The 20,530-nt window shown below is 34.8% G+C and overlaps 1 protein-coding gene across 3 annotated transcripts in view; it reads right to left on the bottom strand.

Annotated features, from left to right (window-relative positions):
• Positions 1–20,530, bottom strand: part of USO1 (USO1 vesicle transport factor) — a 62,744-nt gene that overhangs the window by 21,782 nt on the left and 20,432 nt on the right. For 2 of the 3 annotated variants that reach the window (XM_069457236.1, XM_069457235.1), the window contains exons 5-10: positions 10,066–10,166; positions 9,546–9,648; positions 9,327–9,382; positions 6,215–6,335; positions 2,863–3,041; positions 1,592–1,732 (exon numbers count right to left, since the gene is read on the bottom strand). In XM_069457236.1, coding sequence (XP_069313337.1) covers positions 1,592–1,732; positions 2,863–3,041; positions 6,215–6,335; positions 9,327–9,382; positions 9,546–9,648; positions 10,066–10,166 — 701 coding nt within the window. Of the gene's footprint in view, positions 1–1,591; positions 1,733–2,862; positions 3,042–6,214; positions 6,336–9,326; positions 9,383–9,545; positions 9,649–10,065; positions 10,167–19,027; positions 19,040–20,530 lie in introns of all 3 variants that reach the window. The other variant, XM_069457234.1, reaches the window with a different exon arrangement.

The following is a 20,530-nucleotide window of genomic DNA, read 5'->3' on the forward strand; positions in this document are numbered from 1 at the left end:
GAATGAAGTTGAAAAAACCTCCAAGAAAGCAGAAAAGACAAATTATATTTCAAAACATGTTATATAAACATATACAATTTTTGTCAATTAAAAATCAATTAATTTTTTAAAAAGACAAACTAGGTCCAGAAAGTCTAACAATCTAATTAAAGAGTTGTGGAAAGAAAACATTAAAGAGAAGAGCAAATTATCACGGAATACCAAAAACATCCTCAGAACTGAAGAACATGTGTCTCTAGCTGAGTGCCCAGTGAGTAGCAAAAACAATTACGGATGGGACTGGGGTGGGGAAAAGGTCCACAGGATAGCATATCACCAGTAAATTTCAGAAAATCAGAAATAAAGAAAAGATCTCAAAAGTTTCTACAGAGAAAAAGCAGGTTACATTTAAAAAAGGATTAGGATTCAGAATGACTTCAGACTTCTTAATAGCAACACTGGAATGATGGTCTGAAAGTTAAAGGTTAGTCATTTCTGACCCTGAATTCCACATCCAGTCAAACAAATTAACTCTGACAGTAGAGGAATAATATTTTTAGACATGAAAGAGCTAAAAAAATTTCTCTTGTCATTTAGTCTATTTTAGGAAATTAAAGGAAAATTAGATAATGAACCAAGAGGTAGGGGGAAAAGATATGGGACCCAGATAACCAAGGAATCTAGGTCAAAAGGGAGGTAAAAGGAAATCCTAGGAGGATGGCAGAGAGTCCAGGGACAAGAGACGTGTGGCAGGAGGAGAATGGAGGGTTTCCAGGAGGCCCTAGGTAGGCAACGATCTGTTAAGCATACGATAGTATTGATATGCACATATATATAGGAAATCAATAAAATGAAAGAATATAATTATAACTCACAAAAGAAAGATATTAGAAAAAAGGATGTAGGGCTCTATTTGGCTTAGCAAGAACAGTATTAGTACAGGCCTAATCATATAAACCCCAACTACTGATTTAAATATAAATTCCATAAAATAATTGTGGGGTGACATGAGGAAGTAATGTGGGAGGGTTATATGGGTGGTGGAGGGAGTAAACTGACTAAAGGTAGGGAGGAATGGGGTTGAAGGCAGCTGATTTTGTTATAAAACTTTTATTATTAATTATACTTTTGACATGCATGTATTAGTTTGAGAAAAATAAAAAAATAATTTAAATAAACTAAACCTCTTTTCTTCCAACTAACTTCTTTTTCTTCTTGGTAAGCAACAGAAAATGCCATAACATCAGGGGAAAAGAATTTACCATTCAATGAATCTACTTGTTGAGTAAGACTAAGTCACTTTGTTCTCAAAATTAAAAACATAAATCATACTGTGCATTCCTGTTGAATACAATAAAAATAATGAGAAATCTTTCTAGATGGATCTGCTAAGCTTTAACATTATTTATATACTATAAAATTGACAAATGACTGTATCTTTGGGAATCGATACTGTCATCATTATGCTAATTCCATTTTAATAAGATCAGTAAAGAATTTAACATACAAAAATGGTTAACTATTAGTGTTTTTCCTTCAGCCAATATCTAATTCTTCCTAGGATTCCTGATTTCAACTTCCACAGAGGAGCCTCTGACATAAGTTGGTTTACCTCCGTCAGGATGTCAGCGGGAACTCCAGTAGCCATTAGGATAGTACAGAGCTGCTGCAGTAACCCGCACTGGAACATAGCTTTCTGACAGCTGCTGGTCGCACCAGGAGGGTTGGTGGGAGATACCAGTACACGAACAAGCTGTGAAGGAAAGAGAAAACAAAATTTGTCTTTTAAAGATTTGAAAAGGCAGGAGGCAAATCTGATCTATAACAGCAAGAAAGTGTATATGAAGCACCCCCTACTTGCTCAGCCAGATCTAGGTGTTTTTGCCTTCCTGCTTGCATGGCAACAGTTCTGTTATACATTATGTATATTCCTCTGATGAGGAAATCATTTGGGATCCTACTGTCCTCACTTTTATGATCACCACTAAGCTTTTACCATAAAGCTTTAATAAAATTGCAGGTTAAGTCCAGGCATGGTGGCTCACGCCTATAATCTTAGCACTTTGGGAGGCTGAGGTGGGAGGATCATTTGAGGCCGGGAGTTTAAGACCAGCCTGAGCAACACAGCAAGACCTTATCTCTACAAAAAATAGAAAAATTAGCTGGGCATGGTTGTGTACAACTGTAGTCCCAGACTCAGGAGGCTGAGGTAGAAAGATCATTTGAGCCCAGGAATTTGAGGTTGTAGTAAGCTATGATGATGCCACTGTACTCTAGCCCAGGCAACAGAGTGAGACTCACTCTCTCTTTGAAAAAAAAAATAAAAAATAAAAGAGACAAGAAAAGAAAGAAAAAAAATCACAGGTGTTTGTCAATTTAATTTGTATTGGACTTAAAACTCAGACTACTAATCTTTGGGAGCAGGAACATTATCATCCACTTCCTAGTATCCAAGGCCTAGCTCTCAGTAAATGTTTATTGAATGAATTAATACTTAATATTTTAAATATTAAAATTTATTATACTAGACCCCTAATTGAAGAAGATAGATTTAAAAAATTTGTATCAACAATATAACCTATTATTCCCTAAAGGAAAACCCATCAGGAAAATATATGTCTGGATTTGCTTTAAAATAATACAGTAGAGTAAGAGAGAATAAAAGACAAAACAAAATTGCAAGATGGTAATAATTGTTGAAGCTGAGTAATGGTGGGTGGGAGCGCTCTCAGTATAACTACAAATTTCCATATTTAAAGGGTTTTTAAAAGCCCACTTGAAACCAAGTGAATATCCTGGATTTATCAAACACAAGCAATATTCTTTTCTTCAAAAAGATCAATGTCAAAATTCTTATCAAATTTATGTCTAAGGACAGTATACCTGTAGCATTAGATGTAGATTGGTCACTTTCTGTGCAGACCAGCCAGAATTTTCATCTCCAACTTCAAACCAAGGTTTCATACGCTGAATATATGAGCCTTCTTTAAAAAAATTTTGGTTGGAATTGTTGTTTTTTAACAAGTTTTGGAGCAAAATCAAACAATCTTCTACTACTATTCCTGGAGAAAGAATGTAAAATTAAAGTGTTAAGGCTGATAAAATCTGACAGAAAATTCAATTCCTAAACATTTTAAAAAAGATAAATCTCCAGGCTCAGCATCTCTTCAATATGGGAAGACAGACAGCCTGTTCTGACTCCTGAGGGCCCCAGGACACAATTTTCGAGCTCTTTCTAAGGTCCTCTGGTGATCTCTAGATTTCTATGTTCGACTATCCACTTACCTCAGGAACTCATAGTTTTTCTTCAAATCCCAGCTTAAACATTATTTCTTTAGGAATGGCTACCAAGATTAAAGAACTAGGTTAGGATCACCAGCTACTTACAGTAGCCTGCTCCTTTTATTATTAGGTAGTGTCTGCCTTCTCGACTAGGTTATAATTTATGAACACAGGAAATTTGTGGACACCCTACTTAGCTCTGTACCCTCGGCAGAGAAAGAGACAAGATACTGAGTACATACACAGAAGCTAACTATTTAATATTTGTTGAATGAATCAATCATATCTTATTCCATCTCTAAGAAGCTCCTGAAACTGTAAGTCTCTTCTTTGAAACTTCCCTTGGTTTCTAAAACACCATTCTCCTGATTTTCCTGATAGCTCTCTGGCCACTCCTCAGGCTATTTATTCATGGTTCCTGCTCTCCATGGTTTCATCTTTCCCTTCTTCTCTGCTTACAACACACCACTCTCCAGGGCAATTTCATCCACACTGCAGCTTCCACCACCCTCACAGCAGACAAATCTCCAACTGATCTCTACTTCACCGAGTATGAAATTAACCAATGGCCCCCTTTCCTTGGTGAAACACTGACTGATGCTAGATGCTCACAGACAGTAAGCTTGTCTGGCACACCCAAACTTTTGTTCCTACCAGTTGAGCTGTATGTTGACAACAATCAATTACCTTTTTAAAAAACTTAACAGACTTTATATTTTAAAGCAGTTTTGGGTTTCTTAATTAATTTCATGGATCATGAATTTGGCACTGGATTCTAAGAGTCAATTGTTTTACTCACAAACCATGCTATTCGTACTGGTTATTAATTCAATATTACATTACATGAACTATGAAAATGTAAGTGTAAAAACAGAGTTATTCTTAGGAAAACTAAATTTAAGTCTTTGGCAAAACTCAATGAAAATAAGTCATTAAAAATAACTGTTAAGGATGGATAATATGGCTCTAAAGGATGAGGAAAGTAATTGTAAAACCCCAGAAGGTTCCTGCACTCCATTTTTAAAAAATCAAAATGCAAATGCTACATGATGCATTATAGGTATGATGTATACAAGGAAAGTGATGAAAAACTCCAATCAGCAGACCAATATCCAAAGAAAAAGTTCTGGCTCCAACTCAAAAGATAAATGCACACTTTTATTTTATTATATTTAACTTAAAAATAAAATATTTAAGGTACACATTTTAAATTCCTTTTAGGAATTACTGATTTAAGCAGTCATGATCTCTCCAGATGAGAGGTTTCCTCCTTTCCTCCTGCTGCTGAACCATGAGGACCCTCACCTCATGAGGAGGAACTACTACATCCACCTCTTATGCAGGACCACAAAGGTAGTCAGATAAGGTCTGCTATTTGGACCATCTGAAGGCTCTAGAGGAAAATGAATGTCAAAGCCCTCACTACCACTGGCAGGTCCTCCTCCCAGGGTGCATCTAGTGAACCCTAGGGCCTTGAAGGCCACTACCACTTACAAAGAGCCACTGAAACTTGTCTTAGCAAACCTGGAGATCAGAGCATTCCGTCTTTCCTTAAAACCCCATTTTCCTCAATCACCTCCCCAAACGTACACCTCTCTAGTCATCTATGTTTTCCCACTTTTGCATCTTACAATGCTTTGTGTTTCCTCTCCCCTCCTTTCAAACCCCTTCATGATGCTCTCTCAAATTCTCAAATATTGGTTAATAAAATCTGCTGTAACCCTCAATTACTTTTTGAAATGCTCCTTTTCTTTAAAAAAAAACAAAACCTGTTTTATTCTGTAAGATTCTCAAGTAAAGGCAATTCATGATCTCAATCCCATCTATTGGCGAGTCAGGATGTTGACTCTATGATCCTCCTAGCCCAGGACTTTCCAGAGACCATGGTTCCTCTACTCTCTTATATAAAAACTGTTCTCCTGAGGCTCAGGCTATATGGCTGTACCATCTCTTACAATTCCTTATTGTAGTTATGCAACAAATTCATGGTCACTACTCTTTGTTCACTGAAAACATCACTGGCATCTCACTTTGCAAAGTCTTCTGTCTCTAAGTTCTGCTGTCACTCTTGATTTTTAATTTCAACAACAACCCATCTAACAGCTTGACCTCTCAGTTCCTTATCCTCATCTTTGGTGACAATCCTCACCTTCTTAGTATAACCTCTTACCTTTGTGGCTCAAGTATTTTCAACATATCTGTTCTATGAGTTCTCTTTCTCCTTTTTTGGAAACTCCCTTCTGTTTCTTTCCCTATTTAGTTTAGATTATATAGATCTTCATTTCCTCCACTCTATAGATAATGTGCTAAATTCTCTTGCCTCACTGATTTTTCATAGCACCTTCCTGGAAAAGACCTAAACCTGTGAAAACCTGTCTGATGTTTTTTCTGCATATGCACCTAGGAAGCTAAATATTACTGGGTCGGGGAAGAAATCACATAATCAAGCAGCCTGTACTGCTGTAAAATCATGAATACCCTCAATGGGGCCTTTATCCCTGACTGAAAATCTTCCTAATTACAGTAGTTAACTACCTCTCCTATTCTCCAAAAGACTATTTCTAACTTTCTCCATTAATTCTCAACTGTGTCCCCCCCCTTCACTCTCAGCAAAAGGCTCTGCCTTCAACTTAACTCACCAACAAATCTGCCAAAAAACCCTACATATTAGCCTTCAGAAAAATAGGAGAAATGTGGCAATGCAGTATTCAAAGAGGTACAACTGAGATTTTCCAGAAATGATGAAAGACACCAACCTAGATTGCTGAAGCCTAACAAATATCAAACAGGACAAATAAAAAGAAATCCACACTCAACATGCTACAGTGAAAGAAAAAAAGGCGTATAAAGTATGAGTTCCTATTTCTCCCTCCAATTATTAATATATTCTGTAGAACCTAACAATTTAGTGAGCACAAAAGGAATCTCTTCCAATAATCTCTTCACACGATACCTCCATCACTGTTCCCTTCTTCTGTAATAATGTCCAGTAGTCTCTCAAAAGCGTTTTCAAAAGCAACAATTTTCTGGATTGCTCCATTGCTTCTTGTTAGTGCCTGTAGTAGTAAGACACCCTTGTGGAGAAGAAAGATAACGTTTAATGGTGTACATTTGTAAAACATTTAAAAATCACAGGAATTTCCTAAGCCTAACTCCTTTACTTTATATAAGGGGAGAAAAAGGACAGAGAAGTTAAGTAACCTCCCTAAGGTTATAGATCCCAGAGGGACAGAGCCTAGACTAGAATCCATGTCTAACAATTTCTAATTCAGTTCTCTTTTCATTGTATGATAGAAAGACACAACAATTCTTTCATATTCATCAATTATTACATAGCTTTGATTGCAGCTTAAGAGAGTAGACCATGATTATATCTGCCTCAGAAATGCCATCATACATGCTTCTTAATAGTAATAATGGAAAAGCTGTCATTCAGTATGAATCAACAAACATCACCGCATTCTATCAAAGTTCAGAAATTCTTGTAAGTATCTAGCCCACAAATCCCCAAAACTTGATTCTAAGTCAGCAGAAAAAAGATGAAAAAATTCACGCCTTATGAATGGCATGTCCAGCACAAGGCAATTTACAGTAGTCTTTGCCTCTGACTTTTAGTTTTTCCCAGCTCCTGTTAAGCTGGATTTAGTTCATATATTTTGCAACCTCTTTATCATTCACTGGTACCCATTTTTGCTTATTTTAGTATCAATCAAGTACTTTATGAGCCTCTAAGTGTCCCATATATCATGATGGTAAAAGAGACAGCAAATATTTTATGAAAAAGGCATAGATATTACGTCGGAGGAAGAAAAATAGTAAACAGGTAGTTCAAAAGTTCCACAGAGGCAAATTTGTTGGTGGTGTCATCATTAGGCAGATAAGTATTCGTATAAGACAAAAAATGTCCGTGGCCTTATTGAGCTCACTCCACTCATTTTCCTGATCGTCAAGTTTCAACACTAAGATGAGAAAGGCAAAAGTGGCTTCTTTTAGATGTCAAATTCTCCTGCTTAAGCAACTTTAGTTTAACTGCTGAGAAAGCGAAGAAGGAATACAGTGGAAAGAAAACCGAGGCTCTGAGATAGATAAAGTAGGTTCAAAAACTGGTTGCCCTACTTGCTAGTTGTACAACTGTAAGCAAATTACATAAATTGAGTATACTAATATGTAAAACAAGGATAATATCTTTGTCATAGGGTTTTTAAGAAAGACTAAAGGAGATAAAACAACTTCTGTACAGCTCACTGTATTTTAAATTCTCAGTACATGTTAGTTTCTTTTCCCCTTAGTCTCTTGAATAGGTTTATCGAAATTTAAAAAAAATACAGCTATAGAACATGTAAAAACCAAGAATCTAGACATTGCAACAAAACAGAACTTAATCCCTAATTGTAAAATTAATGAAATTTAACACAAATACATAATCTTTTTATTTATCACAAATAAAAATTGAGAAAAAAAGTTAGGAACAGAAAAAAAAAGGAAAACAGTAGATTTAAGAACCAAGATAATGCAGTTATCAAAGAGCAATTTTATATCTGGAAATGAAAATTAATAGAAATTTAGAAAGGGATAATTTTTTAATTAATTGATTTATGATATCCTCTTTTTAAAATTTAAAGCCAAGAGAAGAACAGAACAGAAACTTTAGGCTTAAGATACACAGTCATATTTTAGTCAACAAAAGATATCTAAAATTCCTAATAGATAAATGCCCATTTAAATAAGATAATTCTTAAAAGATAACATTTAAATATTAAAGAATAAAAAATGTCCTTCTCATAAGTTACATTACTATAAAATTTCACTACCTATAATACTGCTTTGACATACATACAAAATATTAAATACGAAAAGCTAAAAAAAAAAAACTAAGTGAATTAGAAGTCAAGAATGCTTCACTTTTGTCTCTGCTTTGCCACTAACCAGTTGTAATTCTAAGAGCAATGCAGATGATATTTACTAGAAATCAGGATGAAAAAGGCACAGGGCCAGGGACCACAAATACAAAGAAGAATTGCTAACAAAGAACAACTGACTTGGTTTCTGTGGGTCTTGGGCTTTTCACTATAAATATGAATATTTAATTAGCTTGATAGGATCTTTTTAATTTAATTAAATCCAGGATTTAATTTTAAAAACACTTTTCCAATTTCTATCTAAAGTATTAGAGTTTTGATCAAGTTGTAGACAACAGAGAAAAATGCTCAAGCAACAAAACAATATGGCATCAATACAAAATACTCAAACTTGCATGCAAATATTAAAATAAATCAAAATGGTAAATAACTCCAGAGCAAATCATGCTCTATATTTAAATAGAGATTAATAAAGAAGATCCTCAGAAATACATATTCAGTCAAAGGAAGGTGAGAACTCCAAATGTAATGCTTTGTTGGAGTATATAGGTTAGCCTGTAATCCTAGCTCTCTGGGAGGGCGAGGCGGGAGGATTGCTTGAGCTCAGGAGTTCAAGACCAGCCTGAGCAAGGGCGAGACCCCGTCTCTACTAAAAATAGAAAAAAAATAGCTGGATGAGGTAGCGTGCACCTGCAGTCCCAGCTACTTGGGAGGCTGAGGCAGGAGGATCACTTGATCCCAGGAGTTTGAAGTTGCTCTCAGCTAGGCTGACACCACGGCACTCTAGCCCAGGCAATGGAGTGAGATTCTGTCTCAAAAAATAAATAAGTAAATTTTAAAAAGTAAAAGATGAAAGGATTATATAGTTCATTGTCTGGGGATGTCTCCTCTACTCTCTAGGAGGAAAAGGGAATTGTGGAGGTAGAATTTGGTATAAAATATAACCTTTCGGCAGATGGTAAAAGAAATTCTACACTTATGGAAGGAATAAATTTAAATAGCAAAATGGTTTGTCTAAGCCAAAATACTGGATAGCTAGGAAAGAAATAATGTGGCTTTGTATATAATAACTTACAAAGGTCATTACCCCAAATTTCCAAATCTCGCTTCTTAAAACTAGGAATAAGAGTCAACAAAGATTTCACTTGCAAAGAAAAAAAAAAAAAGGCTATGTATTCTTGGATTTCTTTTTCAAATTTAACTTACATCATTACGTATAACTTCCCTGGAATCTGCTAACAAGTCCATCAATCTTGATACACCTAGAACATATAAAAGTGAACATATAAAAAATGCTGGCAGACAAAAAATGCAAATAGTGATTTAAATTATTAATAATTTATTAACACACCATTTCAGTACCCTACTCTAGGAAATGATCCTCATTTTTTAATCAAAATAATATAACAAAGATAAGTCACTTACCCATGGGACTAACTAAAATAATTTGTTGCACCTGAGGCCCCAGTTGTTTCAAAAGAGAAGTAAGAAGCTTCACACCAGGCCAGCGGACATGGAAATCAAACTCCTGCAATATAAGAATTTAAAATATTTAACATCTATAATTGACATTTTCAAGAAAAACATTTTTTAATCAACTCAAAGGGGTACTACAAGTAAAATATGAAAATTTAGCAAGCCTTTTAAAAAAGTAATTTAAGAAATAAAAAGCAATAAAAAGAAAATAGAGTTAACATAAATGATTAAACTGATCAAACAGTTACTGATGGGCTAAAACAGTATTTTGTAAAAACAGAAATAACAAGCAGAGTATTTGAAGAGATTATGTATTAATATTTCTTAATACATGCATGTGGATGTCTTGCTATGAGATAATAAACTTCACTATCTTTAAAGGTATGTATATGTTGCTTCCTTAGTAACGACCAAAAAGATAACAAAAGAAGCTATTAAGATGGCAAAAAACTCAAGATTCCCTATTTACCTCCAATAAAGATAAGAGAAGAGTGACATTTTCTTGCTGCTTAATGAAAATTTCTGTAAACTGGCTTCCCAAATCCTCACTCTGTCTTGTGGAATTTTCTTCTGTAATATTCAAAGATAAAGAACTTCAACATGATGGTATCTTATTTTAAAGTATTCTTTAATCGAAGAGTTAAGCAGAAATGATAATTTTCCCGGTATTTAAACAATTCAACACTGAAACAGTATGGCTGGTAGTGATATCACAATTGTGATGTAAAGCTATATCCTTAAAATAACTTTCATATATTTTTAAACACTTTTTTATTTGCTAAGTGCTGAAATGTGATATCTGAAGAAAAGATATTTAAATATGCGTATTTTCTCAAACACATTTTTAGGTTAAATTTCTATTAGGGCCTAAGGAAACTGGGGTGATAGAAACATTGTCTTCAATGTGGCAGTGGCGACACTTTTGTATACTTTTGCCCAAACTCACAGAATTCTACCACTTCAAAGAGTACATTTTATCATACATAAATTACACCTCAAAATCCCTATCCCTTAAAACATTAGCAAACCTATAGTTCTTGCTGATGGCTAGTGTTACTGTGTTAATTTTATTATAAAATTAAACCAACTATCTGCAGATTCTTCAATATCTTCTTCACATATATATCCTATAAAACTATTTAGTGATAAAAATCAGAATTTTAGCTGAGCGTGGTGCTGTGCACCTGAGTCCCAGCTACTGGGGAGGCTGAGACAGGAGCAGAGCTTGAGCCCAGGAGCTCAAGGTTGCATCACTGCACTCCAGTCTTGGCAACAGAGCAAGACCCTGTCTCAAAAAAAAAAAAAAAAAAAAAAAAATCAGCATTTGACATTTAATTAATCTTTTATTCTTTAAAAGATTTTGCATTTGTCTTAATGCTTACAGGTCTTTAGATTAAACTATTTGTTGTTTCAATATACTTTGTCAACAAAACATAAAAGATCACTAAAATTGGGAGCAACAATTGCCAAAGTAAATTATCATTTAAGATCTGCCTATTTTATAAACTCAATTTAGAGATGGCAAACATACTACTTCCCCATTCCCTCACCCATACCAGACATAGCTGATTGATCACAACATCGGCTGAGCATCAGAATCCTTTCCCACGTATTGCTCCAGGAAGTGACTATATAAACCAATGGAGCTGGTGATCAAGTTCAAATCTATTATCCCTCAAAAATTCTATTCCAAATGAGAGATTTTAATATAATATTAATATAGTATAGAAATGGGAAAAAAAAAACCCCACCAGATGGCAGGAAAAGCAAAGCAATTCAAAGAATGAAACACGAAAATAGAAAAGAAATGTTTCCCGCTATTAAGTACCCAAATATGCTGGGGTTATCCTTCAGAAACTCTAAGAAATACTTCTCTCAATCATCTCTTATATTAGTAAAAGAATTCAACTGCTCCTGAGCCTTAAAACTACATTACCTAAAAAATACTTTGGTTTTAAAAGGATTACTTTGACTGCTATGCTAAGAATAGATCAGGGAATAAGGAAAATAGAAAGACGGGTCAAGAGGCAGTAATCAAAGAGGTAAAGGTAGCTTAGACCTTAGGAGCCATAATGTTTATGAAAACAAGGGGAACAGGATTTGCTAACATACTGCATAGAGGAATGTGGGGGTTGGGGAAAGAAGAATGATTCCAAGGTTTTGCCCTGAAGAACTGGAAGGACAGAGTTGCCATTTACTGAGATGGGAAAGACCGTGGGACTAGCAAGCTGGGAGGTAAAGAGAAAATCAGAAATTTACTTTTGGACATGTTAGGTTTGAGATACCTTATAAAAATCCAAGTGGAGATACCAAATAAGCAGCTTTATAAATACAAGCATAGATGTCAATGGAGAGGTCTGCATTGGACACACACATTAGAATATTAACATAAACGATATTTAAGGTCACATAACTGGGTGACAAAGGGCAACCACAAAAAACTTACAGCTAACATCATACTTAATGGTGAAAGACTGAATGTTTTCCCCTTTAGGATCAGGAAGAAGGTAAGAACGTCCACTCTTACCAACTCTAGTCTACATTATACTGGAGGCTTGGCGCGGTGGCTCACGCCTGTAATCGCAGCACTCTGGGAGGCCCAGTTGGGAGGATCACTTGAGCTCAGGAGTTCAAGACCAGTCTGAACAAGAGCGAGACCCCATCTCTACTAAAAATAGAAAAATTAGCCCAGCTAGCGATGGGCGTGGCAAGCACCTGTAGTCCCAGCTAATCAGGAGGCTGAGGCAGGAGGATCGCTTGAGCCCAGAAGTTTGAGGTTGCTGTGAGCTAGGCTAACCCCAGGGCACTCTACTCAGGGCAACAGAGTGAGACTCTGTCTCAAAAAAAAAAAAAGAAAAAAATTATACTGGAGATCCTAGTCAGTGCCCTATGGCAGGAAAAAGAAATAAAAGGCATAAAGATTAGAAAGGAAGAAGTAAAATTGTCTTTATTTATCGATGACATGTTTGAATATGTGGAAAAGCCTATGGAATCTACAAAAAAGCTACTAGAAGCTAAGTGAGCTTAGCAAAATTGCGGGATAAAAGGTCAATATACAAAATTAATTGTATTTCTCTATACCAGTAATGTCAATTAGAAATTGACATTTAAAAAACAGCACTTACAACAGCACCAAAAAGGATAAATTTGACAATAGCTGTGTACTACTTATACCCAGAAAACTCCAAAACACTACTGAGAGAAATTAAAGACCTAAATAAATAGAAAAATATGGTGTGCTCTTGTATTAGAAGGTGCAATACTGTTAAGATGTCAGTTTTCCCCAAATTGACCTAGGGGCAACAGATTCCCAAGCAAAATCTCAGTCTTTTTTTGCAGAAATTGACAGGCTGATTCTAAAATTGGTAAGTGAATGCAAAGTACCTAAAACAATTCTGAAGAACAAAGTGGGAGGACTTATACTACATAGTTTCAAGATTACACAGCTACATAATCAAGACAGTGCCACGTATAGAGCAATAGAAGAGAAGAGAAAGTCCAGAAATAGACCTATTAACTAAAAATGGATAATAGACCTAAGTGTAAAACTAGAAATGAGCCACAGACCTAATTTTAAGAGTTAAAACTGTGAAACTTTTAAGAGACATAGGAGACAATCTTAGTGATCTTAAATTTGCCAAAGATTTCATTAATAGGACACAAAAAGTCTAAATTGTGAAAGAAAAAAATTGATAAAAGGGACCTAATCAAAAATTTAAACTTTTGCTCTTCTAAAGACAATGTTAGGAAATGTCATAGACTGAGAAAAAAATGTGTGAGATATATAAGACTTGAATATAAAATACATAAGCCACCATTACAACTCAAGTTTAAGGCAAACAACTCAGTAAAAAAAAACAGGCAAAAGATTTGAATAAAATACTTCACCAAAGAGGAAAGATATACAATCACATGAAAAGTCATTCAACATCATTATTCATTAAGAAAATACAAATTAAAACTATAATGAAGCCTGGCTGGCCTGTAAACCCAGTACTTTGGGAGGCTGAATTGGGAAGATCACTTGAGGCTAGGAGTTCGAGACAAGCCTGGGCAATACAGTGAGACCCTACCACTGCAAAAAATAAAAAAATAAAATCCAGGCATGGTGGTCCATGCCGGTAGTCCTAGCTACTTAAGAGACTGAGGTGGGAAGATCACTTGAGTCTACGAGTTTGAGGTTGCAATGAGCTATGATCATGCCACTGACTGCACTCCAGCCTGGGAGACAGAGCAAGACCCTGTCTCTAAAAACAAAATAAAACTACAATGAGGTATCATCACACATGTATTAGAAGAGCTAATTTTTTAAAAAACTGATCATACCAAGTATTGGAGAGTAAGTGGAAGAAGTGGAACTCACATACTACTGGTGGGAATGTAAAATGGTTTCAAAACTACTTTGAAAATGGTTTGGTGGTTTCTTACAAAGTTAAACATAAACCTACTATATCACTTAGCCATTCTATTCCTAGGTATTTACTGAAGAGAAATAAAAACATATCCACACATGAATTGTGTATGAATGTTTATAGCACTCATAAGTAGGACACAAAAAGCCTAAAAAATAAAGTAGGTTAAATGGACAAAATCAAAATTTAATAGCCCAAAACTGGAAATAACCCAAATGTTCACCAAAAGAATAGATTTAAAAATTGTTTTGCATTCATATAACAGAATCCATTCAGCAATAAAAAGGAATGAACTAATGATATGCAACGTGGATGAAATTCAAAACAATTATGCTGAGTGAAAGAAGTCAGGTCCCCCAGCCCCACAAAAGAGAACATACTGCATGATCTCATTTATGTAAAATTCTAGAAAAAAAACCTATACAAACTAATGTCTAGTCACAGAAGGTAGATGTGTGATTGAATGGGGGGCAAAGAGGAGGAGCAACAGATTACAAACAAGCACAAGAAGCTTTCGGACAGGTTCACCATTTTGGTGGTGGTAGTGATATCACAGGTTTATACAAATGTCGAAACTCATCAAATTGTATATTTACATATTTATATATGTTCAATTATTGTATGTTTAATTATGTCAATACAGCTCTGTGTGTAGGGGGAGGAATCTAAGTAGAGATATCAAGTGAGTATTTGAATATTCACTTATGACCTTCAGTGGAGAGGTGTGGGTTGGACACATACATTTGAATGGCGAGCATATAAATGATATTTGAAGTTACAAGCCTGGATGAGATCACCGATGGAGAAAATAGAGAAGGAAAGAAATCTGTGCCCTGGGGCATTCCAATATTAAGAAGTTGGTGGGGATGAGGAAAACTGCAAAGGAGACAAAGAAAGTGAAACAGGAGGAAACAGCCAGTGAAACCGTAGGAAAACCAGGAGACTGGAGATTGGCAAACAAATGAAGAAAGTGTTTCAAAGAGAAAGGAGTAACTATCAAATAACACCGATAGCCTGAGTACCCTCTGAACTTGACATGATCAAGAAATGAAGTAGGAGCACTAACACAGGTAGAGGTAAATTCCATTTATTTACTGAATGACTAGAGTATGCATAGAGTAGTAAACACTTCCCTGAGTAGCAGTACAGTAAAATGGAAGAAACTCACAAAGACTTTTGAGTAAGACCAATTAAACTCATATTCCACCACTTAGAGGCAATGTTACTTTGGGCAAGTAGCCTAACTACATCAAGCCTCAGTTTCCTTATTTGTAAAATGGGGACAATGTCTTCATAGGGTTTTCTCTGAGGATTCAAAATAAGCAAAATACCTAGCACAGTGGTTGGTAAATAAGGTGCTCAATAAATAGTAGTAGTAGCAGCAGCAGCAGCCCTAAGACAGGATTTCTCAAACTTGGCATTCTTGACATTTCAGGCCAGAGAAGTCTTTGTTGTGAAACGCTTCCTGAGCACTGAAGGATGCTTAGCAGCAACCCTGGTCTTTACTCAATGCAGTAGCATTTCCCTAATTCCCCTAAGCATGACAACCAAAAGGGGAAAAAAACCATGCAGACTTAATGGATTCTTCCTAAGAAGTGTTTTTTAAAATGCTGAAATATTTTTATGTACATAAATGCAAAAACTAATCTATGGATTTAAGTCTTGGTTAATATATTTCAAAATGCAGGACAGTGTGGCATGTTAATAGGTCTCTGGTGAAAGCACGTACCTGTGGACAAATATATTTGGATTAAACAAAGTTGAACAGGCTTCCTCACTGAAGGTTTCTTCGCGCCTACTACAGTGATGTAAATTTTGTAAAGCTTCAGAGGGGAATACAGTATGTTATGTTTATTTAACTATGGACCCCTTCTAACACAGAGCATTCCCTGGAACTTTTGTGCTACACTGTAAGAAACACAGATCTAATACCAAAAAGAGTTTAATTCAATGTTTACATTGAGCATAAGCTAATAACTTAGCAAGGAGTTAATACCTTTGATTGAGTCTATAGCTATACTATATAAAATACTGTGGCTTATCAGTATATAATTATGATCTACTTATTTTTTTTTTAGAGAGACAGGGTCTCGCTCTGTTACCCAGGCTGTAGTGCAGTGGTGGAATCATAGCTCACTGCAGCCACAAACTCCTGGGCTCAAGTGATCCTCCTTCTTCAGCCTTCCAAATAGCTAGGACTACAGGTATGTACTACCACACCTAGGTAATTGTTTTTTTTATTTTTTTGTAGAGACGAGGTCTCGCTATATTGCCCAGGCTGGTCTTAAACTCCTGGCCTCAAGCGATCCTCCTGCTTTGGCCTCCCAAAGTGCCAGGATTACAGGCATGAACTACCACTCCCAGCTAAGACCTACATTTTGAAATGAACTAGTAAAATATGGTCCTGTTCCAAGGATTAATGGTTCCTTCTGGTTTAATGCTGTCAATTTTAAAAAGTGTTAGTAAGAGATACTTCATTTCTTTTACATTATAGTCATGAGATGGCATTTCTTCACCTTAATGGAGTCCCTGCAAATTAGCGAAACAATTAAAATAATACACAAAGCTTTTAGTATAGCAGTAAATTAAGCTATAACTACTATAAACTACTACACTAATTATATCTAAAAGTTGTAAACCAAAACTACAACCATGAGAAATTATATCGATTATACATATAAGCAAAGGTATGAGACAAGTAAACCATCCTCTCTCATCTAGTATACTTAGGTTACAACTCCTAGAGCTAAATTTATTTTTTACGCGCTATAGTTTATATACTATATTCTACTATATACTTACAACCTGTAAAAGTAAATGACCATTTTTCAAAGTTACATGAAAAAAAAAACAAACATAAAAATGAAATGGCCCTTGTTACTATAGTAAAAATAAACCTAAGAGAGGTATGTAAAATGAAAGACTGCCCTTTTTAAGCCTTTATACAGGTGCTCTTCAACATACAACACGGTTACGTCCTGATAAACCCACTGTAAACTGAAAATATCATTGAATTGAAAATGTATTTAATATGCCTAACCTACCGAGCTTCATAGCTTAGCCTAATCTACCTTAAGTGTGCTCAGAATACTTACATTAGCCTACAGTTGGGCAAATCACTTAATATAAAGCTTATTTTATGCTAAAGTGTTGACTATCTCATGTAATTTATCGAACACTATGCTGAAAGCGAAAAACAGAATGGCTGTATGGGTACTCAAAGTACATTTTCTACTAATTGTGTATCATTCTCATACCACTGGAAGTCAAAAATTGTAAGTCAAACCATCGTAAGTCAGGGATCGTCTATATACCTCTGGACACTTCTCAGACCTGTTTATACAACTGGCTTTTAACTAAACATTTTAAACTAAACGTGTATTCTTAAAATGTATTTACAGTTGTACTTTTTCCAGAGGTGTAAACAACATTCAAAAACATTTCTGGACATTCTCTTTGGGTCTCCACTCCATATCAAGTTCACAGCCTACATTATAAAGAACAAAATTACTTTATAAATAGATATTCTACTAAAAATAGTACTAACTCAAACTGAAGGAATAGCAAATAATCTTCTTACAGTGGTCAATTAAAAAACTATATTTTTAACGTTTATCTGAATCATCTATACACTAGTCATGTTACATAACTAGTTAAATTACATGATTTAATAAAGCATCTAGTCAGAAAAATAAATAAAGTAAAACTGGCCACAATTTATTCCATCGGAAATCTATGGAAGACTAAAAAAAAAAGGGGGAAAAATGTATTAAAAAAATACTGTTCTTCTACTTACTAGATGATACCATGTAAGTTATATAATCTCTGGGCTTTCATTTTCTCATTTTTACAAAAGAGAAAAATACCACCTACCTCACAGGCTGCGATGAGGATTAAGATAATGAACATGAAAAGACTCTTAAGTTTTAAAGCAAATATGATAAAACAATAATGGAAGCAAGTACTGATCTGTACTACCTGACAAGGACACAGCTTAGCAAGAGTCAAGGCACCATGCTCTGGTATTTTCTGATTTCAAACAAGGGGTTCAAATGTGACAAAAGGTAATGCTTCAGACCTTTTTAAGTTAGTTTCTTTGTTAGTTATTTTGTTATGTATAAGTAACTTTGTTATGGACTATTTTAAACCTACTTGAGATAAAAATATCCCCTTCCTCATTTAAAAAAGTTAAGTATCTCAGGAAAATTGGTAAAACAACAACAAAACTTGGTTACTTTACTTATGAGCAAAAGAAATATCAATGTTAAAAGTAAATGGAACTTGAAATACATCACCAGAAGAAAGAAAATATTGGTAAATTCTATGAATTAATGTAAGAAATGTCAGTAAATAGAACATTACTGTGCATGCTTTATTTTAAAGGGACAATATCAATATATATCTATTCTCTGAATTGGGATAACTTCCAGTTCTTACTGAATAGAGGTAAAATATATATGTGCACATATATATTTATACATATTCAAATATTATATTTATTTATTTATTTTTTAGAGATGGGATCTCACTGTATTGCCCAGGCTGGAATGCAGTGGCTATTCACAGATGTGATCATAGCTCACTGCATTCTCGAACTCCTGGCATCAAGCCATCCCTCCTGCCTCAGCCTCCTGAGTAGCTGGGACTATAGGCATGCACCACCACACTTGGTAAATATTATTTTTAAATAAACTGTCTAAAAATTTTTTTCCAGGAAGTATGCACAAAGTAATTTTGAATAAATTGTCCTATCAGAGAAAAAGCTTTAATTTTTATTAAGAGATGTACTAGAATATGTTATGTGTACAGTATATTCTGGACAGTAAAAAGATTTAGTAGCCATAGAGATGATAATAATAATGTAAGTTTATCAAATATTCTTCCTTAGGAAATTTTAATATAGTAAAACAAATCCTGGATCTCTTTACCAGCCAGAAGAAACATCACTTGACAGTGTCCTTTTATATTTTCAGAAATTATGCCTAAAAGCATCATGCATATGTAAATGCAATCTTTTACCTTCAACATCATCTGAAAAGGTAGACAAAAATAAGTAAATGAAAAGTGAGTGATAAAGAAAATAGTTTTTTATGTAGTAGTATACACAATAAAATAGGAGCTTCAAAATGTCAAACAAGCAACATAATTTCATGGAAGAAGAATATTCATGTTAGTCAAAGCTGAGATAGCCTAAAAGAGATACAGCTATGCTATATTTTTAGGACTATGGCACACATTTATTACTAAAGGGTTATAAAATATTCTTAAAGAATTCTAAAATAGAGTTCATTATGTTAGCTAAGAATTACCTTTGATGAAGTAGTAACGGGAAAGTATCAATAACAAAACTGAAGGACACATTTTTCAGTATCTAGATTTTTAAAAAACTGATTCTTCCAGGATGAGTAAATTTTCAGAAGAAAAAGTCCTTTAAAAAGTGATTCTGGCCAGGCGCGATGGCTCACGCCTATAATCCTAGCACTCTGGGAGGCCGAGGCGGGTGGATCGCTCGAGGTCAGGAGTTCGAGACCAGCCTGAGCAAGAGCGAGACCCCGTCTCTACTAAAAATAGAAAGACATTATACGGACAACTAAAAATCTATATAGAAAAAATTAGCCGGGCATAGTGGCGCATGCCTGTAGTCCCAGCTACTAGGGAGGCTGAGGCAGTAGGATCGCTTAAGCCGAGGAGTCTGAGGTTGCTGTGAGCTAAGCTGACACCATGGCACTCACTCTAGCCTGGGCAACAAAGTGAGACTCTGTCTCAACAAACAAACAAAAAAAAAAAAAAAAAAAGTGATTCTACCACTGTTTATCCAAAGAATTGCTTATCCTATTTTATCCAAAGGATCATTTTTGGATGCTGAATTAAAAATAAAGAGCCTAAATACACAAAGAAAAACAAAAAAAGTGGGCTCTAAACACGATTATATTCTAAGTTTATAATAAAGGAAACCAATTAACTAAAAAATATTGTTGTTAGACATTTTTTTAAGAACAGAAAAATCATGCCCTGAAAACTGACTAGAAAAAGACCTAAATTTCTAATCTGAAACAACTAGGAGAAAAAGAAAAAAACAGAAAAGAAAGTCTTTTTCTTAAATGTGTTTGAACAAGTGTGTTGCATCTAATTTTTTCTTATCTTAGAAAGAACTAGAAAAAATAGGTATCTTTTCCTTCAAAGTGTGTTGTATTTATTGTATCTAAGTGTCATGTGACTGATAACCTCTTTTTCCATGGGTACCAAATGATGTTCATTAAATATTTTTCATCCCTGAGAAATGAATAAAGTTAAGCTATAGGCTAGATATTATAGAGAAATAAAAATATAAGTAAAAGGATATTTAAGTCTAAGGAATTGTGACTATTCAACACAACCCAGTTTCCAATGTTCCCATTACTAGTACTCTGTGAAGTTTAATATCTACATATATTCCTGCTCCTTAATACATCTACATTTCTTTATAATTAATCTACTTAGAATTTTGAAAGATCATATAATTTCAGTCTAAATTAGATACAT

This window comes from Eulemur rufifrons, chromosome 24 (assembly GCF_041146395.1).
Source record: "Eulemur rufifrons isolate Redbay chromosome 24, OSU_ERuf_1, whole genome shotgun sequence".
Taxonomy (NCBI): domain Eukaryota; kingdom Metazoa; phylum Chordata; class Mammalia; order Primates; family Lemuridae; genus Eulemur; species Eulemur rufifrons.